The sequence below is a fragment of the Culex pipiens genome, chromosome 3 (assembly GCF_016801865.2).
Source record: "Culex pipiens pallens isolate TS chromosome 3, TS_CPP_V2, whole genome shotgun sequence".
NCBI classification, from domain to species: Eukaryota; Metazoa; Arthropoda; class Insecta; order Diptera; family Culicidae; genus Culex; species Culex pipiens.
The window spans coordinates 109,942,266-109,968,944 of record NC_068939.1 but is presented as its reverse complement, the minus strand read 5'-3'; the positions used below and the strand labels follow the sequence as shown (position 1 = coordinate 109,968,944).

Below are 26,679 nucleotides of genomic sequence, written 5' to 3'. Positions count from 1 at the left end.
ACAACTTCCAAGGATGAAATGGTTGGCCAAATGAAATCAAAACTCCAATTAAACTAGTTTAAAACTCTTCTCTCTTCACATGAATTCTTAAGGTTTTTTTCCTTCAAATTTTACCTACTCATTCTTTCCTTAACCAAACACGAAAGTGCACCACCATCACAAAGTGCAACAAAGTTGCTCAAAGTTTTGATAAGACACAATTACTTGCAGTTAAAGTTTCTGGTGATGGTGGTGGTGGCAAAAGAAAGACTTTCCCTTCAAAGTGGAATTTATTCGATCAATTTCACCCCCCGCCAAAATGCCGTCAAAACTTTGCTTGTTCCGCTTCCGGGAGCTTCATTTTTCAAACATGGAGCCAACGCAAAGTTCAAGACTTGGTTCGAGTCACGGCAATGACAAATCTTGGGTGACTTCTAGACGGTGCGTTAAAGTTGTGAAAGAAAAGTTTTATTTTACCGCATCGGAAATTAGAAATTACGTTGCCCTTGACGGTAACGACATTCTGGATTAGACGAGCATCCAAAACTGATTGAAGTCTTCTAAGAAAAAAGTTGTGGATTTGAACAACAGAAGATCGATTGAACTATTTTCTTATCGTTGTCAAAATGAAGTACCAACACAACACATAACCTAAGCAGAAACACAAGAAGAAGTGGCAAGTTTCAACGTCAGCCTTCACATCATATCGAGACAGCTTCTCCCTTTCATCCGTCAGGATCAGATGGTTGTTTCTTGACGGCCACCAAGGGCGTTTCTTGCGTGGGTGGATGCTTTCGACGAAAACATCAGGTGCTCTCCGCCGTCATCGGAGAAATTGATTTTTGGATAATTGAAAGCCATCAACCCCACAGGGGAGGTGACATTTTACCTTGCCAGCCGCAAGCCCCACGCGACATCTCTCTTTCGAGGGGGGTCCGTCGTCATGCCAAAATCGGCGATGATTTCCGATTCGAGGGGCTGCCTTTGATGAACGAACGAAAGATGTGTACGTACTAGTACTCACCTGTGGAAGGGAGAAGAATTGGTTTTTAATTAGATATCTTCCGCGAACAAGTTTGTTTGATCAATATAATTGGGACAGAAGATGTCAGAAGCTGCTCGGGATAAACGTGTCGGTTTTAGCACTCAATTAGGTTTGATTAAATCTGAGTTATTGGAATTTGGAAGGATCTGTATTATCTGGTCGTTGCCAGCATCGAATCGACACTCGAATAATCTCGCGATGAAAAAGAGAAGCAGAAGGTTGTCCAATAATATCTGTGAATTTTATACTTTTCAAACGTGAACACACTTTATTAGTTAAGACAAAAATAATCAAAGATGCGGATTTTTTTTTTTAGTATTTGCACATTTATGGTCGCTTTTTAAATGAGGGGTTGGCAGCACTGTTTGCCTACGGTTCGTCGGTTTTGAGTCTGCGTATTTTTCTAGCGTTTTTTTTTGGTGAAATTGGTCACGAAAAGTATTTGTTCGGGTGTGTTAAGGAAGATTAGATGTGCTGCTGTTGAAATATTATGGAGTTTATTACTTCTCTGTGGAATTCGAGTGTAAATTTATCAAAAATAGTTTCTGCAAGGCGTGGTCTTCTTCTTATTCCTTCTCATGTCTTTGATGTTCTTTTCCTCGAGAGGAAATGTCATTTCTTTTTGTTGGGCTGCATGGGCTCCGCAGAAAAGTTAACGGTGTAAATTTCAAACGTCGAAGTGATTTCTTTGCTGCATGGGCTTCGCAGAAATGTCAGTGAACGGTCTCAGTCATGAAACGTCAAATGATGAGGGTTTTTGGAATTTTGAGTGAGCTCTGAGCTGTTTTGTTGTTGTTTTGTTGTTTTGAGTCGTGATGAGGCGGAGAAGGCTTCCTGAAGAGGTGTTCAACTAGTTGGTCCAATTTTAGCTTAGCTACACCCTTCGCTCCCAAAGGAAAAAGTGTCGGTATCGGTAAAGTATCGGTGTTTTGGAAATTGTTTCTCAGTGAAAACATCACCCAATACTTGTGAGTTTGTCGTGCAACACAGCAAACGTTGGCAGTTGATCGGTCGTTTAGGCAGCGATGGTTTCCGGAGAAGAAATTTTCAAAGGAAGATGACAACTGTTTCGCAATAAATGGAAAAGAGTGAGAAAAGTGAACTAGTGATCAAAGTGTGTAGGTGTTACACTGATTGCCCGGTGTTGCAATCGTCGCTTCATCTATTTGAGTCTCCCTCTCTTGAGACTCGACTCGACTCAAATTGGAAGAGCAGCAACTTTAAGGATCTCGGTGAGGACTTTCCAATTACATGAAATTTTATTATTTATTATATTTGCATTATGTATTATTAAATAACAGCACACTAGACACACCCTAGATTAGATTAGACAAAAATAAATATGCTGATTAATCCCATTACACAAAAAAAAAATCTAACTAGTTAAATGCTTTTGAATCGGTCGTTTTAATTTAAGTTCTAACTCTCACATTTAAATAAAACAGATGAATAAATAAATATTTGATGCTCCCTCCGCATCGCTGTAAGAGTTTAAATTCAAGATTCTAATTATGCGTTAAATCATCTTTAGCCTCGAATTTCGCTTAAACACATAATAATTTATAGAAAAATATATAAACTTCGCTTTACTCTTACAGTCGATAGCTTGAGTTTAACAGCAGACATGTTAAAACTGTGTTTAATCAGCATTGTTTTTAACCTGAGGAAGTTTAGTAATACTACAGACAATTTAATCATGCACGGCTTCGTCGCGTTGTATCTGCCGTGACTTTAAATCGAATATATATAAATCATGCATCTTTTATACTGTACAATCATCTGTATAAGTTTAATAGCCAAAAAACTAAATTTACTTGACTCGCCCGCAATACCTTTCGGGGTATATCCTAGGGTTCTACCTCTCCTACTAACATTGAGTCCAAAACCTCCCTACAAACATCTATACCACTAAGGTGACGTAGGGGTCCCTGCGCACTTTAGATAGGTGTTTACTAACATTCCTTCATTTCCCCGAGGATAGCTTGGACCCGGCGTGGACCCCCTTATGCCCTGGGCTGTATTACACACTCATCAAAAGATGAAGACATGGTATCTCCCGTGTTGGATTATTGTTCCGGATGAGGGTCTAACACAACCATACCAAACAGTGGGATAAGCGTTGTGGAGCCTTCCGGTGGTGGGGCGTCCTCCAAATGCTAATGCTAATTTATGGTCGCTTTTTAAATATGCTTGATTAGTGACAGGTTTTTTACGAGTTGTTTTCCTGTTTTCTGTTTCCTTTATAACCATCTTTATTTGCATTATAACCATCTTTATTTGCATCCATTGTGATGAATGCCTTATACACAGCTTAACGGATCCCCCAAAACTCTGTACTGCAGTCGATAAACTAAAGAAATAAACTTAATTGAATTGAATTGAAATAAGCTTGAAAGAAAAAGTTATTCAAAAAAATATTTCAATAATTTTTAAATTCATTCAACGGTTTAAAAAATAACCTTAACGATAGTTGAGTTTCCCGATTGTTTAGTTCCCTTAAGCACTCGTTATGATCTTTGATCTTCAGACAGGCACAATTTCCTTGTATTAACAATGAGATATTCAAATATTAGAAAGGGCATATAAAGATTGCAAGTGCTAATTTTTAAGATGTCAACTTGCCAATTTAGAATAAAATTAACCTGTCATACAATTATTATATAAACAGATTTTGCGTATTTGCTCAACTTCTGGTCACATGTTTTCTTACATTTGTGAAATTTCGGCATTTCTGATAACGAAAATTTAAAGTTGAGGTGTTCAAAACTTTTCTAAAATTTACAATGAATAAAACTTACACTGAAAAAGAGTGCAGATATTCAGGATACATCCAGTAAATTAAGTTTAATTTTGTATTTTGAATGAAATAAAGCAAATCGAGGCTGGACTGTAATACCAATTTTTCAATAGAATCGTGTGAATGTTTGATGCTGACTCCGAAATTAAAAATTTATAAAGACTTCAAGTCTTTATAAAATCTTTCGGAGTCAGCATCAAACATTCACACGAATCTATTGCAAAATTGGTATTACAGTCCAGACTCGATTATCCGAAGTTACGACTTATTGAAGTTTGATTATCCGAATGTTTGATATGACTTCGAATCGTCGAAGGTCAGTTTTTGATATTGTGAAAAGATCGAAATATGTTATTGGGATGATCGGATTAGTTGTTTAAATAACAAAATTCAATAACAAAGATTTGTTCGAAGAATAACTTAAACTGTTATTATGTTGTTATTGCAATAACAAACCAATAACACAGAAGGAATCATGAAGGAATAACAAGATTTGTTATTTTGTGCGGAGAAGTGGAGCAGCATAATAACAAAAAATGTTATTGAACTGGTATGTCTCCATAACAAAAAAAGTTATTGTTTTGGTTTATTTGTAATTTGCAAATAAACCTGCAGTTGCCATAACTCCTCTTTACTAGTCAGGGCTGCAGAGTCGGGTACCTCCAAACGACTTTGAATCCATACTTTGAAGACAACTCCGACCTTGGATGCAGGAAATGACGTCAACGACGACTTCAGCTCTCCAAAAATACCCGACTTCACGGATTCCGACTCCAAGTAAAAGTTGCTGAATCCAATGCAGTCTCCGAGGTCTCACTCCAGCTCGAAATTCAACGTCAGCTCCGACTTCCTGGCTCTGTGAAAATAATAACAGTTTTTGTTATTCACACATCAAAAATTCTCATTAAATAAATCAATTCCGTTAGGGAATAAAACAAAATTTAAAAAAAAATGAACTCTCAAAAGTTAATTTTATCGGATTAATTTTAGCTTGAAACCCCATTTCATGGTGAAATAAATGACCCCGATAAAATTGGTCAAAATTATTTCATAGTTCTAGCCAATTTTAGTAAAATCCCTTAGGGGGTATATCAAATAATTAAAAAAAATCAACTTTCAAAATTTCAACTTTTCAGAATAATTTTAGCTTAAGGACCCCATTTCATGGCCAAAATAATGACCCCGACGAAATTAGACAAAATTATCCCAAAGATTTAAACATATTTAACAAAAGAAAAAATAATAACAGATTGTGTTATGGACACTTAGAAACTTTTCCATTTGTGCGATTTATGGTAATTTTATTTCTAAGTCAGTATACCGAACGAATACCAAATTTTGTTATTAGGAGAGTTTTTGAAATGTATAACATTTCCTCTTATTAGCGTGTTATTAAACATTTTCAATATAATATCACTTCAATACCAAATTTTGTTATTTTATCAGAAACTGTTATTATTTTTTCTTCTTGAAGTTGAACTTCAGGATAAAATAACACTTTTTGTTATTTTAACAGGATTTGTTATTGAAATATTATTAATTTTGTTATTACCGTCTGCCCGGGAAACAGCTGTCTTAATTCCTTACTTTTGTCTTGATTTGCTCCGGTGTTTGATGGTTTTTTTTATGTTTGATATCATAAATATAATATCAAGTCTTTTAAAAAATAAGTAAAGTTAAGCAGAAAATAATTTAAGCACTAGGCATTTTGCGGATCTATAAGCTAAATTTTTAAAAACTGTAACCTATGGTATTTGCATCCCAAGATTAGTGCGATCGTTTGTTCCGCGGCACGTTACGGAGGGAGCACTTGAGCAGGCTTGCGGGCAGAACGACCTACTAGCGTAGCTGTCTAGCCCCTACGGACGCTACCAAAGCTGCACCGCTAGTTGCGCTAGTCACCGCCAGGAGCGCACGAGATCATCGCAAACGCCCGCCTTGGGTAGCGGCGATGACCAGGACGATGGGACGATGGGACAAAGGAGTCCAGAAGGGGGAGGTTGAGGATCGCTGGGAAAACCCCGCCATTGCAACGGTCACTTTGCCTGGTATCTTGAAGAGAACGGTCGATATCCGTGAAAATCACCGTCACGAAGGAGTGAAGTTTGGAAGTGAAGTGGAAGCAGATCCGGTAGACGATATCCCGGAGGAAAGCCGTCCGACGATCGGAGATCCGGACGCAAGCAGGAGGAGCCTGCGTTGATTTGTGGACATCCAGAACCCCTCGGTGTTCGTACGCTTCGCGTACAGGCCGGCGCAGTCGCATCCGTTCGCCGTAAGCCACCCGACACCCGCGGTATTCCCCGCGCGGTACATCGTACCGCCGAGCACGATCGCTCACGCACGAGGATCGCCCGCGACACCGTTCCGGTGTGGGAACCGCCCTCGCGACGCCGCCATTTTGGTCTTCTGACCAACCGTCGCGAGATAAGACGCCAGCCTCGCCAGCCGTTATACCAACCGACGCCGGAAACCAGGCAGACCGGTGGATTCGTCCGCCGTAGTCCCAGAGTCCGTCAACATACTCGGGAGCGTCGAGGCAGGTGGCGCAGAAGAGGGTCGAGTACGAGAACAGTATCTGACCGCCCATAGTGGTCGCTGAACGTGAGAGGAAGACGTGTCCCGCCCCGGTTGACCGAGTCCCGGAGGTCGGTGGAGGCGTGTAGCCGTTGTTCCAGGAACGCGAGCTGAGAGTGGAGAGAAAGCGGAAGCAGCAGTTCCGGAAAGGGCCCGAAGAAGAAGGAAGAAGGACGTGTGAGGTAGGATTAGATAGTAAGGAAGTGGGGGATCGAGGAACGAAGAACGCGCAGCTTGAGTCTGCTGAATAAAACACGAGTTTCCGGAATAAAGTGGGTTTGTTTTGTCCGTAAAAAATTCTAAGTGTAAATATAGGTATTCGGTGCCCTCTCCCCGTGCCCATACCTTCACACTTAGGAGACCCGGGAGGCGGAGTCTTGTCGCAAAAAGAACGATACACGCCTGTGGATCCGTTGACGAAACCGCAAGGTTTAAGAGGGCCACATTATAAGGTGTTACGTCGATTCCGTTTTTTTTTTTGTTTTGTCCGTTGGTCCAATCGAGTGTTTCCCTTTCCGATTCCGGATTAACATGCCGACCCTGAGGCAAAGAGGGGGGTCTCACTGATGCTGGGGTAGCCCACCATTAGTTACAAAACTTCCTAAATAAGCTAAATTAATGCTGATATATCCCGAAAACAAATTTAAATGCTTTAAAACTCTTATCGATTTCTACATTATCAACTGTTTATCTATTTGCTCAACCAAATCAAAATTTGCAGACCTAAATTTGTTTTTTTTTTCCATTTCGTGAATTCCCGGGACAAAATATGAAAAATCCCGGGATTCGGGAATTCCCGGTTTTGAAAAAATCCCGGGAATTTTGTCCCAGGAATTCCCAGGATGGAGGCACAACGTTTTATCACACTTTCCTTTGTCGTAGGACACACTATTTGGCATGAGCTCATCTGATGTATAGACAAACAAACACTACATGTTTAATCCAACTCGGGGCAAATCGATACCACCTCAAGAACAAATTACTCTTAAATATTTTATTATAAAATTTTGAATACCAGTACATTTGATGAAATCACTAAATACTCACAAAGGTGGAAAGAGAAAAATGTTGTTTATATATTAACATCCTTTTTTCAACATATTGAATTGAAGTAACATAGGGTAAATCATGCAAGATTGACAAAGTTATTAAACACAGCAACTTTAATCAGAATTAGTGAGTAATTTGTGCAAAATCCAATTATGAATAAAGGAAATGACAATAAACAGTCTCTACTGTTCAATATTGCATAATTAATGGTAATGGTCAAGTCCAGGGTCATTTATTCCTTCCAATTGAAAACACTATAACGATTACGCAGCTACCTATGGCACGTGCTACCCAAACCAAACCCCATGTAAACGAGTCGTAAACATTTTAACAACTCAACCACAAACTGTCGCCATCATAATTAAAAAGTACATTTAAAAAAATGTACACTCAATAGACCGTAAATTAACGATGTGGCTGAGCCATTTTCCATTTGTATCCCGCTCGGTAGGCCGGCAATGTTGTTACGTTGTTGTTGTTCACAGTCATCTGGCGTGTTGGCAGCTGGTCCCCCAGCTGGGCGGAAAAACCACCAGCAAAAGTGGGCGGCAAAATAATTTACCGCTACATAAACAAAATTTCGGCATAGTCCTGAGAGTCTATCTCGGTGTTTCTATCACATAAAAGGGTGAGAAGCTTTAGTGTCAAGTAGAACATTTATATTTAATTTTTATTGAAATTTCAGTTTTTCAAAATCTATTTTAAAATATTTGATGAGTTTTTCCTAAATATTTATACAAGATTAAAGCTTGTATTAAACACTAAAACCAAAACTCAACTTGCAGTGGAACGTAGGAAAAGGCCCCCTAAAAAAGGCTTCTCCGTAGCTAGACAGAGGACGGAGGTTGGCTGAGGCGAATCGCATCCCACGTAGCCCACGTCTCATCGTTTGTCGCCCGTCCGAAACTTGAAAAGGCCATTATGAAAATGAGCATCCGCGCTTCGAAACCAGCACTGAATGAATGGATCAGCTGAGCATATTGAGCAGTTCTCTAGGATTTCGGTCATTCGATTTTTTTTGTATTTTTTAATCCGACTGAAACTTTTTTGGTGCCTTCGGTATGCCCAAAGAAGCCATTTTGCATCATTAGTTTGTCCATATAATTTTCCATACAAATTCGGCAGCTGTCCATACAAAAATGATGTATGAAAATTCAAAAATCTGTATCTTTTGAAGGAATTTTTTGATCGATTTGGTGTCTTCGGCAAAGTTGTAGGTATGGATACGGACTACACTGGAAAAAAATAATACACGGTAAAAAAAATTTGGTGATTTTTTTATTTAACTTTTTATCACTAAAACTTGATTTACAAAAAAACACTATTTTTATTTTTTTTTATTTTTTGATATGTTTTAGAAGGCATAAAATGCCAACTTTTCAGAAATTTCCAGGTTGTGCAAAAAATCACTGACCGAGTTATGAATTTTTTAATCAATACTGATTTTTTCAAAAAATCGAAATTTTGGTCGTAAAAATTTTTCAACTTCATTTTTCGATGTAAAATCAAATTTGCAATCAAAAAGTACTTTACTGAAATTTTGATAAAGTGCACCGTTTTCAAGTTATAGCCATATTTAAGTGACTTTTTTGAAAATAGTCGCAGTTTTTCATTTTTTTAAATTAGTGCACATGTTTGCCCAGTTTTGAAAAAAATATTTTTGAAAAGCTGAGAAAATTCTCTATATTTTGCTTATTTGGACTTTGTTGATACGACCTTTAGTTGCTGAGATATTGCAATGCAAAGGTTTAAAAACAGGAAAATTGATGTTTTCTAAGTTTCACCCAAACAACCCACCATTTTCTATCGTCAATATCTCAGCAACTAATGGTCCGATTTTCAATGATAATATATGAAACATTTGTGAAATTTTCCGATTTCTTCGAAAAAAATATTTTTGGAATTTTCAAATCAAGACTAACATTTCACAAAGGCCAAACATTCAATATTACGCCCTTTTAAAATGTTTGTCTTGATTTGAAAATTCCAAAAATATTTTTTTCGAAAAGATCGGAAAATTTCACAATTGTTTCATATATTAACATTGAAAATCGGACCATTAGTTGCTGAGATATTGACGATAGAAAATGGTGGGTTGTTTGGGTGAAACTTAGAAAACATCAATTTTCCTGTTTTTAAACCTTTGCATTGCAATATCTCAGCAACTAAAGGTCGTATCAACAAAGTCCAAATAAGCAAAATATAGAGAATTTTCTCAGCTTTTCAAAAATATTTTTTTCAAAACTGGGCAAACATGTGCACTAATTTAAAAAAATGAAAAACTGCGACTATTTTCAAAAAAGTCACTTAAATATGGCTATAACTTGAAAACGGTGCACTTTATCAAAATTTTAGTAAAGTACTTTTTGATTGCAAATTTGATTTTACATCGAAAAATGAAGTTGAAAAATTTTTACGACCAAAATTTCGATTTTTTGAAAAAATCAGTATTGATTAAAAAAATCATAACTCGGTCAGTGATTTTTTGCACAACCTGGAAATTTCTGAAAAGTTGGCATTTTATGTCTTCTAAAACATATCAAAAAATAAAAAAAATTAAAAATAGTGTTTTTTTGTAAATCAAGTTTTAGTGATAAAAAGTTAAATAAAAAAATCACCAAATTTTTTTTTACCGTGTATTATTTTTTCCAGTGTAGTCCGTATCCATACCTACAACTTTGCCGAAGACACCAAATCGATCAAAAATTTCCTTCAAAAGATACAGATTTTTGAATTTTCATACATCATTTTTGTATGGACAGCTGCCGAATTTGTATGGAAAATTATATGGACAAACTAATGATGCAAAATGGCTTCTTTGGGCATACCGAAGGCACCAAAAAAGTTTCAGCCGGATTAAAAAATACAAAAATTAAAATTGAAGAAAAAAGACCGATTTCGTAGAGAATTGCTCTATTTTCATTTCCTTGCCCGTTTTACTGTTCGTTATTTTTGTACACAGTCACTGCAATTATTTACATGTTGTTTTCATTTGGACAACACAACAGTGATGATGGTGCGGTGAAAGGTTTTCTCAAAAAGAGGGAAAATCTCGGAAAATTCACCTTCGCCAAGGTTAGGCAATAAGAGTGGGGGGTATTTATGTTTATGAAGCTGTTATGCTGTCACGGATCAGATGTCCGTTGCGGTGTCCTGAAGATTGATGCCTCGAGCTTTATTGTGGGTTAAGGTTTTAAAGGGCAAACAATCTCAAAATGCAACAGGTGGTCTGGTTCTAAACGACCTTTTACTCTTGATTTTATTTGCTTCATTGAATGGGTTGATTGAACGTTGCTGGTGGTTTTGAAAGTTTATGAAGAATACTGTACGAGATTTGGATAATACATTCCTGATTTCGTTTTAGTTGAGGAATCGATTGCGAACATCACACGAAATTTTTATCAGCAATTTTTGAGAACTTGGAGTAATCATATGGATCATATTTAGTATCACATGGAAGAAGTGTGTTAAACTGAAATAGCTGTTCGGAAATTTTGTAAAAGAGGGGCGGTACGACGCCTTCTTTATTTTTATGGTTTTTCTAAGTTTGTTGGGTTTTTTCTGTTGCTCGATAAAGGAGAAAAGCTCGGAACTTAACCTCAAAGGTAAACAACCGAATGAACTTTTTTGACAGGTGTCAGTTCCGGCACTTAGCAATTAAAATTATAATTTTGTTCCGGATGTTCCGTTTCGCATGGACACAAACACTCCTGGTCACGGGGCAAGGACACGGCCACGGCAATGGCCAGGAACAGACACCTACACGGCCAGAGACACGAAAACAGCCAGAAGCACGGGCACGAACACGGGCAGGAGTCCGGACAAGGACACGGCCTAGAGCACGGCCACGGGAACGATCAGGAACAGGCAACTACGTGGTCAGGTGCACGTACACGAACACGGCCAGAAGCACGGACAAGCACACGGGCACTAATACGAAAAAAAAAACTCGGATTATGACGTTTCGCGTAATCGGAAGCAAATTCAAATTCAAAAAAAATGCTAAGTCCCGATTTGACACCTGTCAAACCACTCAAATGGCACTCACAAAATGAATACTGAGTTCTTTGAGTTCATTTGCTACGTCACGATTTTCTTGCCTATTTCATCATGTTTTAAATTGAACCTTCCTATCGTCGGATACAGCGATGGAATAATCATCATCAAAAGATAATCTTTGGATGTTCATCAAGAGAAAAAAATCCGAAGGGAGCATGCTCTCCTCTCTCGCGCACGAAAGATCGATAAAAAGAATCTAAAAAAAATCATCATCTTGATTATTCGACAGAACATCTTTTTTGCAATTCCGTCGTGAAACTACTTACTTTTCCTGTCATTCTTGACAGATGAAATAGCCTACTTTTCTGTACCAAAAATAACAGAATCGAATAGCGACACTTTTCAAAATAAATGCTGAAAAGTTCTACTTTTCAGCACTGAAATGGGTGCTGAAAAGTTGAACTTTTCAGCACTTGTTTTGAAACGTAACACTTTTCAACATTTTTTTGTTTTAAACGATTTATTGTCAAAATACATGAAAATTCGACTTATAATTTCACTTAATGGGGGTTTTTCGAAATTGCAAAAAATGTTGTATGGAACTCGTTGCAAAACTTGATTTTTTCAGCACTCGTCGTATTTATCCAACTCGGTGAACCTCGTTGGATAAATGTACGACTCGTGCTGAAAAAATCCTCTTTTCGCAACTTGTTGCATAAACTACTATTTCACTACTACACTTGCAAGTGTAACGTCACACGTCGAAAAATGATCTGTCACATTTTGTTGATGAGCAATGTGTGTAAACAAAGTGAAATAAATGACTTTAAGTGGTGCTGACAAGGAAATTCACAAAAAATCATCAGTGAGGCTGAAAATTTGAAAATCTGGACAACTCTGTCTCGAGCTGTGACAGTTTAAATGATATTTAAAACATGCCGGATTTCACTCATTTGCATGGAATAAATGTCCGGATTCATCATTCGACCTATCGTTGCATTGGTAATCGAAAGTTAAACCAAATTGGTTCCATACCAAAATAATCAAGATTTCTGCGCACTTGTTTTCAAGGATTAATTAATTAATATAAATAAAAACATTTGCTTCTATTTTCGTATTTTTCAATACAGATGGATATTATAAATATCTGGTATTTTTAGATCTACGCGAAAGCTGACCATGGCCTTTCGAGTGTTAATTCCACCTAAAATCATATTTTTATCACACAAAGCCACCACCTTGATCAAAACTGTTATCCTTGTCCACCAAATGGCAGCATACCCAACCTGAATCTCCTTCGTCCATTGTTGTCCAAACGCCCAAGTTGATCAAAATTCAAAAACACAAAACAAGGTCAAGTTCGTGCGTACGTGAAACACATATTTTTGGCCACATCTTGGAGCTTAGTTTGCGTTTAGCGTCATCGAAATTCGGGGTTGCGTCTAATGCCTCTAATAATCGTGTCTCCGGTTTTGATAGCACTGATTAGAAATTCAAACTGCGTACTCGAGGTATTGTTTTCGGATGAATATTGTGCTATCTATTTTTAACAATGGTGTGCTCAAAGTTAATTAAAAGCACATAGTTTAAGGTACACGTGGTTTACATATTGAATATTGAATTTAAAATTGTGACAATAACTTTAAATAATATCTTTTGGTTTAATGGTAAAGTTTTTATCCAGTGCCACAAATTTGTTTAAAAATTTTAAAGTTTTTTTTTCAATATTTTTGATTTATACGAATTTGCACGGTGAGTTATGGAGGCGAACGAATTTGCGATCTTGTCCTTAAGATAACCTATGTATTAAAAGGACAGTAAAAAGATTTATGAGTACTAATTAAACCAGTCATAGATAGATTGTTTACGAATGTTGAGTCACCTTAAGCGTTGAGGCTTTCAAATTTAAAATTCGGGAAGTGGCCTATTATTTCTTGTAATAGCTTCCCATTCTTGACTCAAACAATTGCGTCTAAAACATGACTAATCCAGCATTAGTATTCCCAACTCGTATCCTTATTTGCGGTGCGATATCCAATTCGACCGTTGGCAATAAAATCTAATTCGGCTGACGACTTTTAGGGACAGTAGTAGTGTCGGCAAGACCAATCGATTTTTTGTTGTACTTCTAAACTGGCGCCTGGATGGGACTGCAAAACTTACTTGAATGACTGAAGCCGACCTTCTCCTTGAGGCTCTCGGTGAAGTTGCTTCGGGCAGAGTCGGTGGAAAACGGCAGGTAGGTGATGTTTTCCCGCCGGAAAAACTCGGCCATCGTGCTGAGCACCAGGTGACCAGTGTTGGGACCGGCCACGTTGTAGTACGAGTTGCGCTCGTAAAAGTACACCACTCGGTTCCATTTGTAGCTGAAACAATAAATGGTGATTAGTTGTTTTTGAGATGTTAGTTATTTAAATAGTTGACGAATTTCCATGGGAGCTAAAATACAAATTGCCCTAATATTGTACAATAGGGTAATTTTCTGCGTCTAAAAAGACTTAACGTTACGTTAAAAATAAATTCAACTTTTTTTGATTTTTGGTGTAATATTACTAGTAGAAAAATGTAGCTCAACAATACGGGACGATGGAATCAAAATATCAAGCTGTACGGTAGGTCATGGTAGCATTCTTTCAAACGTAACGCAGTTATGCGGGGAGGGGGTCGCTTGTTATTTTACGCTCCATAATTTTTTTTTGTATGGGAAGTGTGTTACAAAGAGAGCAACAAATTCCAACTTTTGCGATACGTTTTAAAATAACGTTCCCTAACTTACACTACCCACTGCGAATGTTGACTCGAGTTCGAGCGTAAATCGACTCTTTTCGGATGATATAGTTTAAATCGTTTAAATTTTATTTTTCTTAAACTTAAAAATAAATTTTCTGCTCGATTTCAAATGGTCAAATAGTAAATAGTAAAATAGTTTTTGTCCCATCCTACTCAAAGAACGGTCCAACAAATCAGCAAGCTAAAAAACTTTTTTTTTGTAATGCTGTCCAGACTCGATTATCAAAAGCCTCGATTATCCGAAGTTTCTATTATCCGAAGTTCGAATATCCGAAGGTTTGTATCAAGAGTGTAAATTTTCTTCCCTCTCTCCCATGCATCTTCCAAAAAATCGGGTGGAGGGGGGGGGGCTTCAGCCCGAAGCCCACTCCCCTGGCTACGGGCCTGGTTTGTATGAAACTTCGGATAATCGAATCACGACAAAAATATTTTTTTCATATCTTTTATTTTCTTACTTTTAACATCAAATTTGAGTTCTGCGACCCCATTTTAGTCAAATTTTAATATTTGATTGTCTTTTAATAAAAAAAAACATGCATTTTTTCAATGTTTCAGCACCGTCATTTTGGCCGCCATCTTGGATTTAAAAGTTCTAAATCATGTTAGAGTAGTATATGGGTTTCTGTAAAACCTTTTTTTCAAAAGTGTAAGAATGATGATTGCAAATCGAATGTGCTGCTGAATAATGCATTTTCCATTACTTTTTGCATTGAAATGATGACATTTGGACTTGTTATTTCAACCCTCGACCTTGACCATGGCCGAGGGGAAAAAACTATAAAAAATGTTTGCATCGGCCTGAAGCCTTAGATGTCCAAAATTGCCATCTTCTGAAGTACGGCACTTACTTAAATTGCTCAAAAATATTTTTTTCATATCTTTTATTTTCTTACTTTTAACATCAAATTTGAGTTCTGCGACCCCATTTTAGTCAAATTTTAATATTTGATTGTCTTTTAATAAAAAAAAACATGCATTTTTTCAATGTTTCAGCACCGTCATTTTGGCCGCCATCTTGGATTTAAAAGTTCTAAATCATGTTAGAGTAGTATATGGGTTTCTGTAAAACCTTTTTTTCAAAAGTGTAAGAATGATGATTGCAAATCGAATGTGCTGCTGAATAATGCATTTTCCATTACTTTTTGCATTGAAATGATGACATTTGGACTTGTTATTTCAACCCTCGACCTTGACCATGGCCGAGGGGAAAAAACTATAAAAAATGTTTGCATCGGCCTGAAGCCTTAGATGTCCAAAATTGCCATCTTCTGAACTACGGCACTTACTTAAATTGCTCAACAGGATGTGAGCAAGCAAGCTCCTATCAATAGTTCGTCAGCTGTGTGCTATCTTGTGACATAGACCATTTTGGCCGAAAATGAGTTAATGATGACGTTTTGCTATACTTATAAAACACTACAAGATGCTTTAACCCGATTTCGGAAACTCGCTTCCGTTTCCCGGATATCGCATTACACACTTGTGACATAGACCAATTTATCATCAAAATGATCGTGCACACTTGTGACACGTCTACACGTTGTTGGAAAATGTGGATTTTTTTTTCTTGTTTTTCAAAAATTTATGTTCATACATATTTTCTGAAGGCAATGCAATCTTTTGTTTTTGAAAATATACTGATTAAGTCGGTTAAACTATTGATTTAAATATATTTTAGTTTGTATGGAAATTCTGTGCACACTTGTGACACGTAGTACAATTTTACTTTTGAAACATACTTGTGACACGTGCTTTTCGGATTTTTGATTACATAATTTACTGTATATTTTAACTGGTGTAACCAAATTAGTTGAAACTTTGAGAGTTTGTTAAGCGATAGTATACGGACCGATTGCTTCAAAAAGTTTGGCTCTACCATTCATAGTTTTGAAAATATTTATCATCAAACTTTAAAAATCGATTTTCTCGAAAAGTACTAAACGGTCGTTGTCACAAGATAGCTCACAGCTGACGAGTTTTACAAAATAGTGAAAATCAGCAGATTGGACGGAGTTAGGAGCGAGTACCTGCCAAACATACGAGAATTTCCCCTTTATGCCAAAGGGAATGTTCAAACTGAACCACATCTGAAATTTTCATGCTTTCCCTAGAGTTAATCCTGTTCAGAAATTTAGTGGGCCGGTGTAACCAAACCACGACGATCTAGAACATTGTTTGCAGCAAATACTAGCAACTTTTTATATGCATCTCTTAAAAACAAAACATTCAATTGTAATTTTGTATGTTTTGACTTGAGAAAAAAATGCAAACAGTAATGTATATCATTTTAATACAATTTACAAAAATGATTTTTCACGAATTTATGAATTCCTATTAAATTTATAAATGAGTTTTTTTAGATAAATAACCACTTTTCTAAACATAGCAACTCCATTAAAATTTATGATTTTAACAAATGCTCCAGAAAATTCCAAAGCTTCAAAAACATAAAATATACTCACTGTTTCAGCAGATCTATCATGAAGTAAGCGATACGCTTAAAGCTCAGCCAGCCGGTCCGAATCAGCATGAAGAACTCGTCCTCGCAGCGGGTTTTGTTCTGCACAAAGTCGAACGTGTAGCCGGCGCCAGTTATCACAGGTATTCCGTCGTTGTAGATGAACCGACCGATGCGCGCCACAGGTGCTATAAAATCATCGAGAGAGGGAGAGAAAAACGAAACGAACGATAAGTTGAAAGCTCATAGCGAATGCTTCAGTCGCAGACTTGCAGGCGCAAGACACGCAAGACTTTATGGCGAGGTGAAGCTTTGGCGGGTGATTTTTGTGGAAATTATGGAAAGGTACTGTGGGCTGAAGAAGGTTTTAATTTTGTTTCAGAATGTTGTATTTAATAACAATATAAATTATCATATTCATAGAAATTTGAAGAAAACAACAAAAAACTTAATATTAAACAACAGTTGACATTTATTTATAGAACAGAATAAAAAAAATGCAACTAGAAGTATTCAATTGGTTTGGAAGATTCAAATAATTTAAAATCATGAAAAGGGTATAAATGTCATTTTGAGACATTTGTTTACACAACAATCAATCTTTTACGAGCGGAAATATTTCAAGCATACTTCAAATTCTTCACATTCCATCTTTAGCAGCGTTTAAAAAACTGAAAAAGGAGAGTGTCGAAATGCGCATCTACTGGCGCTTTGCGAACGTGGGGAGCTGCTCGTTCATGTCGGTAGCGGCCTCGCATCATTCACATCCATAAAATATTTTGGAAGAGTTAATTGCAACTGCGATAACGATAAATATTTTTATCATGATGATTTGCTGTGCCAAAGCTATGATTTTATTTGTTCGGCTATGGAGTTGTGTGTTGGTTTGCTGTCAATCTGCAGCTGCCATAAAACGAGTCAATAGTTAATTCTTCAGATACGGGGGCTGGGCGTAGACAGAAGTCAATCGAATCCATAATTTGTAGATGGATTTTTTGAATTGTTAATTAATTTTAATGATAATTGTGTCAATAAAAGTGTGTGGCATAGGCCATTAGGAAGTTCAATCTCTTCGAACAGTTGTTGTTCTAGCAAAGGCGAAACAAAACAAAATAACAAATTATCAGGTGGACAAGTACCGTCATGCTTCGAATTCCCGGACGTTTCAAAACCCGGACACCTTAGCTTGTTTTAACAATTATTTGGATATAAGGTCGTATAATAATTGTCAAAACTGTGTTATTTGATGAATTCTAACATCAACTTAAATTTCAAATTTGTTTGGACGCTGTAGTCAATGCCAAAGCAATAAAATAAAAAGTTTAACATAAATGTGAAACATTATACTGAAATATTTCGTAAGCGTTCGAAAAAAATATTGTTCTGATTTACCTAAATTCTAGCAAACTTTTAACAATAAAGTATGGCCCATAAAAAAAATTTTCACCGAAAAATTGTTCCATTCGTAAATGTATTTAACAAACTGATTTTGTTATGTATCATGGTGTTAGTTTGGTATGTTTTGAAGATATTTTCATGATAGTTTTGCGCAGTTCGCCAAAATTGGGTATTGGTGGGCTACAATAATGGATGTATTTTTGGTACAAAATTTACCTTATATCTTCAAAACGAAACATGTTAAAATATCAAACCCTGTGTCCGAAGCATCGTTAGAAGTCCCTCTTATTATTTGAGACCTTAAGAATGAAAATCACTAACATTTAGTCAAAATTGGTGCGATTCATAAGCAAAAACGAGTGTCTGGAGTTCAAATCAAAAGTGTCCGGATTTTGAATCAGCTTTTATCAGTGTCCGGGATTCGAAGCACAATAAGTAAATTCTGATGTATAATGTTTAAAATAGATATATTTTGCATGCATTCTTCAAAATCTGACTGTTTATACTGCATTCTGATTATTTTTCTACATTTCCAACTTATTACATGTTTTGTGCCAGCTATAACAAAAATGATATGATACTGTGTGCGGATTTAGAATTATGATGTTATAACGAAGTTATTTTTGGCTCTCCAGGAATACGCGCGTCACATGTCTCTTTATGTCATTTCGACTTGCTTTTCGAGTAAAACACGTTTTAAACACACCAAAAAGTGACAAAAAATTTAAATAAAATGTGTACTGCTGAATCGAATGCCATCATTGGTTTAAAAAAAAGTCAAGCTATTTTCACAAAACTGCCGTTTTACGGCGATATGATGTATACGCCATTGAGGTGATTTTGCTGAAGACACGATTTTCTGTTTTTGTTTATTTTTTTCAATTTAAAATGACCAATTTAAGGTCTGCTCTGTAGAAACAGATAAAAAATACAATAAAAATGTGGCCCCTACAAAATTTCTTGTTTTTTCCTATTTCCTATTCCAAACATCATTTGGCCGAAAAAATAGCAATAAAAAATCACTACTTTTCCTTCCCAATGCAATGATGTAAGTATTTATGTATGTATGTATGATCGAAAAAATCGAAATATTTAATTTCATTTTTTGATGTTAAATTGAATTTGCAATCAAAAAGTACTTTAGTGAAATTTTGATAAAGTGCACCGTTTTCAAGTTAAATCCATATTTAGATGACTTTTTTGAAAATAGTCGCAGTTTTTAAATTTTTAAAATTAGTGCACATGTTTGCCCACTATTGAAAAAAATATTTTTGAAAAGCTGAGAAAATTCTCTATATTTTGCTTTTTTGAACTTTGTTGATACGACCCTTAGTTGCTGAGATATTGCCATGCAAGTGTTTAAAAACAGGAAAATTGATATTTTCTAAATCTCACCCAAACAACCCACCATTTTCAAATGTCGATATCTCAGCAACTAATGGTGCGATTTACAATGTTAAAATATAAAACATTCGTGAAATTTTCCGATCCTTTCGAAAAAAAAAATTTCAAAAAATTTAAATCAAGACAAACATTTCAAAAGGGCCAAACATTCAATATTACACAGCCTCAAGAAAGTGTATAAATATCTCTTATTTTTCTCAAAATATCTGAGATACGGCCTAAAAAAATGTGTATTAAAAACACTAGAGTACTTATAACTTTTGATAAGGTTGTCAGATCATCAATCTTTTGGGCTCGTTGGAAAGGTATTTTAATTACCTATCCAACAATGGGTCGCATGATAGATCCGGACAATTCATCAAAATATTGGAGATCCGGCCTCGAAAAGGTGTGTAAATAACACTAACTTTTGATGGGGTGTCGGATCTTCAATCTTTTCAACGCGTTAGAAAGTTCTTACAAATATCTTTCCAAAAATGTATAGCATGACGGGTTTTCTTACAAAAACCACCTTTTTTACAATCTTCCGAAGTTTAGCTAAAATCGTTTTTTTAGCATAACTTTTGAAGTACTTTTCTAAACTTCATAATACTAACTAGGGTCTTGTGGGACCCTAAGACGGATCGAGACCAAAACGATCCAAATAGGTTCAGCCAGTCCGGAGATAATCGAGTGCATATTTTTCGGTGCACGGACTCACATCCAGGCACACGCACAGACATTTATTCAGAATTTGATCCTGAATCGATAGGTATACGTGAAGGTGGGTCTACGAGGTCGAATAAAGAAGTTCATTTTTTGAGTGATTTTATAGCCTTTCCTCATTGATGTGAGGAAGCAAAACACATAATATTTATTATTTACAAACTTAGTTTACCTTCTCTTTGTGGAAACTTGTCATGCTCATTAAGACAATCATGACACTGTGAAAAGATTAAAACAATGCTATTTATCAACATTTTCTTTATTATAGTTCACTGACTTTTGAAACATTTCTAAAATTTATGAAAATTGTTCTTGAGGTACTTTGAACACTTCTCTACCACGGTCAGTATAATTCCATTCCGTTCGAATATAATTTGTACTCTTCATTTTGCGACACAAATCTTAAACCTCAAATCGCCAAGAATTTACCCATGATAATTTCTGTACAAATTTAATTAGCTTTGCGACAATCATGGGCCTTACCAATCGCTCCCAAGTTGTATGGGACCTTCTCACAATGATATAGTTATATATTTTATTTAATAGGGTTGTTCGATCTTTAAATTTTTGTGGGTTGGAGAAGTCGGACAATAGGTCCGGCCAACATTTTCATCAAAATATCTGAGATCTAGCCTCTGAAAAGTGTTAAATCAACACTTAAATGCCCATTACTTTTGATAGGGTTGTCGAAGGTCGAAGGTCGAGTCAAAAACTGTACTCAGTTGAGATAGAATTACCCACATATGTATTCAGATATCATTCGCAAGATACCTAATTGTTGTTTGTTAAATTTATTCATGCGAAGATCCAACTGCATAGCAAATTTCTGTTTTCATTCATAACTCCCACGTGCATAGTAGAATAAAACAAGATGAAATTATCCCCCTTTCAATGCTAGTTTGAAACGGATACTCAAAGTGTGAACGAATAACGATAATTGAGTTTGATGTTGTAATTGAATTATCACCTACCCTTCCCCCCAGGGCAGGATCCAATGCAGGACTCCACACTTACCTAACGCATAATCACACGTGGGACCGAGAATGACGTGACCACAGTCCCGTCCGGTACCATCCATTGCCGATACGGTAGCCCGTGCCTGGTCACACTGGTCGTCGTAGAAGACCCACCGGATGGCCACCGAGGGTGGAATTATTTGCCGCGCCCGGATCTCCTCTTCGGCTTTCATCAGCACCGGATGAACCCGCGGCAGGGATGCCTCGATGCTGGTGTTGGTGGGCATGATCACGATGATCCGCAACTCACACCGCCATTCCAGGGGGGTGTCAACAGTGGTCGTGATGTTTTCACCCCAGGTTGCCCCACCACTGATGGGAACGCATATCGCTTCGCACGAGTTTACATCTTGCTTTCGACACGTGGCGCTGACCGGTGAAGGATGGTGAAGGATCACCACCAGCATGATACACGCCACCACCAGCCGCCACGCGACCAGATTTTCCACGAATTTCCACTTCCGCTCCCAGTGACAGCTGATGAGCTGCTGCTGGATCGGAATCCGTTCACACATTACGGTATCAACCGTTTGTAAACACACTTCACTTGGCCACTTCTTGGGAGGAATTTCTATTTTTGTACCCGCTCGGATTCAACATTATCGACATCACACAAATTACTGCGGCTGCTTCTCGCAGTTAATCGCCGTGAAACATTATCACTGCCCTGTTCTGCTGCTCCACTAACTTGTTTCATTTTTCCACACTTAAACTTTTATTTTTATTTTCGTTTCAACCTTCCACTATCTCTCACGTTCTGCTGACCACATGGTGAAAGAGTCCGTGAAGCCGCAATCTCTCACAAAAAGTAGTGCAATTCCTGAAATGAAAAAAAGTAAAAAACAAACAAGTCGTTGAAAGAAAACAGACAATTTTAATTGCAAATAAAACACCACCCACGCTGGCTGGCCGGAGCGTTCTTGAGCAAATCGAAAAGGAGTCTCCAACAAGTTGGGGGGAAGCACGTAAAAGTTACGCGTTTTACATGCCATAATCGATTGCATACATATTTAAGGTGGTCGGTATTTAAATATGGTGCAAAGTGCATCGGAAAACTGAATGTAAATAAATGTTGGCGAATACAAAAGGGACTAACATGCGTGGCACAAGGTTAATAATATGCTGTGAAATGTAATGAATAATAAACAAAGTAAATTATATTAATGTCTACTCTCTTCGTATAACGAATCGAGCAAAATTAGTTGAAAAGATGATGGATGGTTTATTGCATGTTGCGTAACCAGCAATCATTTCATCGTTCATTATAATCTCCATAAATTTTTTTATATTATACTTACTGTTTTAAATGAATTTATTTTTTCTAATTATCTTCAATTGAAATTAAATGTGATTTCATACCAAAATGTCCTTGGTTTATTTTGTGACAAAATGCCATGAATTTTAGCGAAATAACTTGCACATGGTAATGGTAAACATGATAATATAATATCTGGGAATGAGTACAATTATTAGGTCAGAGAAAATGTTTAATATTACTCGGTAAATAATTCAATAGTTTAGAATAAAATCAGAAAAGTATGTAGTGAAGTTACTTTTAGTATACGTTAATTTTTGTTTAGTATCTGATAAGCGCACTTCTTTAACATTAATGGCGTGAACAGAAAATACAGATGTCTTAAGTTCTTGGAATAAATAAATAAACAAAAATAAACCTCGACGGATAAATGTACGACTAGTACTAAAAAAAATTTCTTTATGCAACTTGTTGCATAACCCGCACAAACTGTACGACTTATTTCTAGAGTTTTTTTAAAGGTCGTACAAACCTATGAAAAATGCCATTTGGGTTATCATCTTGAATGATTCTGTCAAAATAAATCAATAACTTAATACCTGTGTCGATGGCTCTAAAGGGTACCTAACGGCTCTATACTATTTAAAGCATCTATTAGAGTCAATTACCAAAATTTGTTGCATTATTTTAGTGCGTCCATCTCGGGAATTCCTGGGACAAAAATCCTGGGATTTTCCCTAAACCGGGAATTCCCGAAATTGAAAAAAAATATTTTTTGGTCTGGAAACTCAGATTTGGTTTTAAAGCATTAGCAAATTTGTATTCGGCATACATCAAAATTTATATGGCTTATAAGGGAAAATTATTAAAATTTTAGTTTACGGATCCGCAAAATGCCTAGCACTTAAAATATTTTTCTTAAAATTTTATTTATTTTTTAAATATTGACGTTTTATTTTAATATTTATTTTAAACTTGAAAAAAATCATATTTAATTTTTTTTTTTTCATCAAACATTGGCATCTGGAGCAAATTAGGACAATAGTAACGAATTAAGACAGCATAATGTTTCAATAATTTTAATTAACAATACAATTAGTACACCAATTTTCAAATTTATTGCTCTAAAATATCCTGTACCTATTCAGACTGCAGTCCCGATTTCTCCCAGTTGGCGATAGTGACTAAAATATAGTTTGTAAAATATGTTTTATATAAAACATGAAATTCTAAACTTTTCTAAAATTTTACATTGGATGGCCTTCTATCGGATGGGGAAGTAAAACGTCGGTCCATTTGCGTAAAAGAGGTTTTGGGTGACTCACCACACATAACCTTCGGACGCCTAGAAATGAGCAGAAACTTGCAACAGAGCCCACAAAAGACCCGGGGTCGTTAAAGTGGATTGCTTTGCTTTTTTGGTTTCATTTTATTGACGTAGACTTACGTCTTTGTCGAAGGTACTGGGGTGTCATTCCAAAAAATGGATTACTGCGTCATCCGTCAAACGCTTATATCTTCCTTCCCTCTAATCGAATCGACACGATTTATGTGCCATTCGATTCGAAAATTATTCAGCAATTTGCTATAAAACTTTCATTGTTGGCAAAATAGTTTAACTATTGAAACAATTGAATGTTTTAAAATGTTTTCAAAATGCAGAGATTTTGCAAGCAAAATGAGCGCTTCCCACTCACGGACGGGAATGTCAAGTACCTATTTTGAGGGGAAAAACATCCGAGCAACGCGAAAAAGGAGGGGAAGTAGCGGGCCGAAATCATACATAAGAACGCGCGCCAGAGCCCATTCCTTCATTCACGTCTCAGACGTCGGACCGGCAGCAGCAGCAGTAGCAGCAGGAAAGCTCAGCCCAGAGCAGCAGCAGCAGGAGAGAGACCAGAGCAGCAGCAGCAGGAGAGAGGGACCAGAACTGGAAAAGAAGTGCGCATCGCCTTCTCGTCGTCACCGTCAGCCAGTTGCCTCTCGATGGCCGGACCGTTAGGATCTTTCGTGGTTGCTGTGGTTCGGAGGTGCTTCAATCCCCATCCCTCGTCCCACCCGGGAGGCGCGCGCCTGCTGCCTTCCGCCGAAAAGCCTCTCGTGGGTCAAGCCTTGGTTGTTAAACAATCGGGACATCCAACTAGCTCGTCGCATTCGCGGCGAGCGCTTCTGAAAGCTTTACGTCTCATCAAATTCTAGTGTTGAAAGAGTTGCCCTCATTCCACCCGGGACGAGGCAGCGAGCTAATTTGAATTTAAATTTCAGGAACAAATTTTGGTCTTCGGGGGCGACGGATTGCACAGCTTTCTGAGGCTGCTCTCGCCCCCAACCCCTATGCCCCCTCTCCCCCTCCCCCCATTCGGCTCGCTAAAATTCCTTCGTCTCTTTCTTTCCTCTCTTTGCCGTTCGTTCGTCTTCTTCGACGGCCATGCCTCACGATCTTGAGCAGTTAAGTGAGGAACATGATCCAATTTTACTCGAGGCTGATTCGTTTGGGGATATTTGTGCCACAAAAGTTTCAGAAAATGGGATTCAAACATTGTTTGTTGTTGTGTATATTGTAGGGACGACCTGCTTCCGAACGCAGCACGACGGCTGCAGTAGCCAACCTCCCGACCGCCCACTGACCACGGTCCGGTTGCAGCTTGTCCCGTTCGGATTCCGTAGAGATCCGCTCCGCTCCGTACATGTCACACACGTTTTTCTGATCTGTCACTTCCTCTCACGATTCCTCAATCCTCAGGTAACACGAATATAAGTACAAGATCATTCTAATGAAAGGTAACACAAATATTGGGAAATGCAGAGAGATGCTCACCGACATCTCTACATCCCCCCTAAAGTTTCACAGATCTTTGAACTATATCAAGAAACTTCTGAATTTATTTATATTCATTTGTAATCATCAATATAACAATCGAATTATCAGCACCGCAACCCACAGCGCTTTGCCGCCTTTACTGGAAAACCTTTTATTTACCTCAGGCGTTTGAAGAAAGCACTCAAACATGTTTTGCAGTTATGTAAATTCTTCATTTGATTTCATCTCAATAGTAGTAACATTTTGTATAGGCAATTTATGAAAATGCCCGTCATTCCGAATCTTTCCCTTTTTTTTCTTTTTTTTTTTGTTATGGGCTAAAAACTAATTCATTATCTTCAACACTTCTCTAGAATGCACCACTAGATAACTGTCGTTCAAATGTAACGATGTCAATATATATCACATTGAATTATTTGGCTACTTCAAAAAAATACTTCCTTTCTACGTTCAACTTATCAGAATCAGAATCAGTCATCAGAGTTTGTATTTATCTTTTGTAACACATTTCTCACCAAAGGCGAATACAACTATTTTTCTCCTACCAGGTGGTATCTTGCATTACTCCGTATAGTTTGAACTTAGAAATCTACACATCTCGTCATCACTCATAGTACATGTCAATGCTCAGTAAACTCCTCAGAATTCCTTCATTGTTAGTGATCACCAATGAATCAAAGAAATGAAGTAAATTTCTAAATAATGTAAGCCGAATTAAGTCGGAACGTCATTACAAATACTAATCAGAATTATAATCAAATATCAATCTCATCGAAAACACATTAAAAGAACATAAAGTTGTTACAGTTGTCATCAGAATTTCATTATGCTAACTTTGTGAGTTTCAGAGCCTGGTTCTTTAAATTTTATGAAATTGGTTCTCCAAATTTGAACTCACTCCTCAGAGTTTGTATTCAGTTTTCTCCTCAGAGCTGCATTTGAATTAGCTCCACAGAGCTTCATCCCTAGATTACTTCTCGGAGTTCATTTGTTCAATTTATGCCCATCCGTATACTACAAATTCCTTCTCAATCAATTTCTTTGAATTTTACTCCACTCAATTATATAACAACATCTCATAACTTAGTATTTTCCTGATTCATCACAAAATAATCAGCTAATAAATCTCTCTGATTCTCACCGTCTCCATGTACATTTTCATTCTTGAAATCATCGAAACATAAAGAACAACTGTTGATATATCACTCGTCTTTCACATTTACTACATTCTTTAACGGCAACTCATCAGTGAACAGCATATCACAATCCTAAAAGTTTGATTCACAGTAAATTATAGCTTTTTTTTGTACTCCTCAGAACATGTACCGAATCAACTCCTCAGAGATTGACGAGTTTGTATGAAATGGTTTCCTCAGAATCACCTC

The 26,679-nt window shown here is 37.0% G+C and overlaps 1 protein-coding gene across 1 annotated transcript in view; it reads right to left on the bottom strand.

Annotated features, from left to right (window-relative positions):
* LOC120422359 (atrial natriuretic peptide receptor 1-like) overlaps nucleotides 1–26,679 on the bottom strand; it is a 258,080-nt gene that overhangs the window by 215,398 nt on the left and 16,003 nt on the right. The window contains exons 2-4 of the mRNA XM_052710917.1: nucleotides 21,217–22,038; nucleotides 16,700–16,883; nucleotides 13,611–13,813 (exon numbers count right to left, since the gene is read on the bottom strand). Coding sequence (XP_052566877.1) covers nucleotides 13,611–13,813; nucleotides 16,700–16,883; nucleotides 21,217–21,733 — 904 coding nt within the window. The 5' untranslated portion in view covers nucleotides 21,734–22,038. The remainder of the gene's footprint in view (nucleotides 1–13,610; nucleotides 13,814–16,699; nucleotides 16,884–21,216; nucleotides 22,039–26,679) is intronic.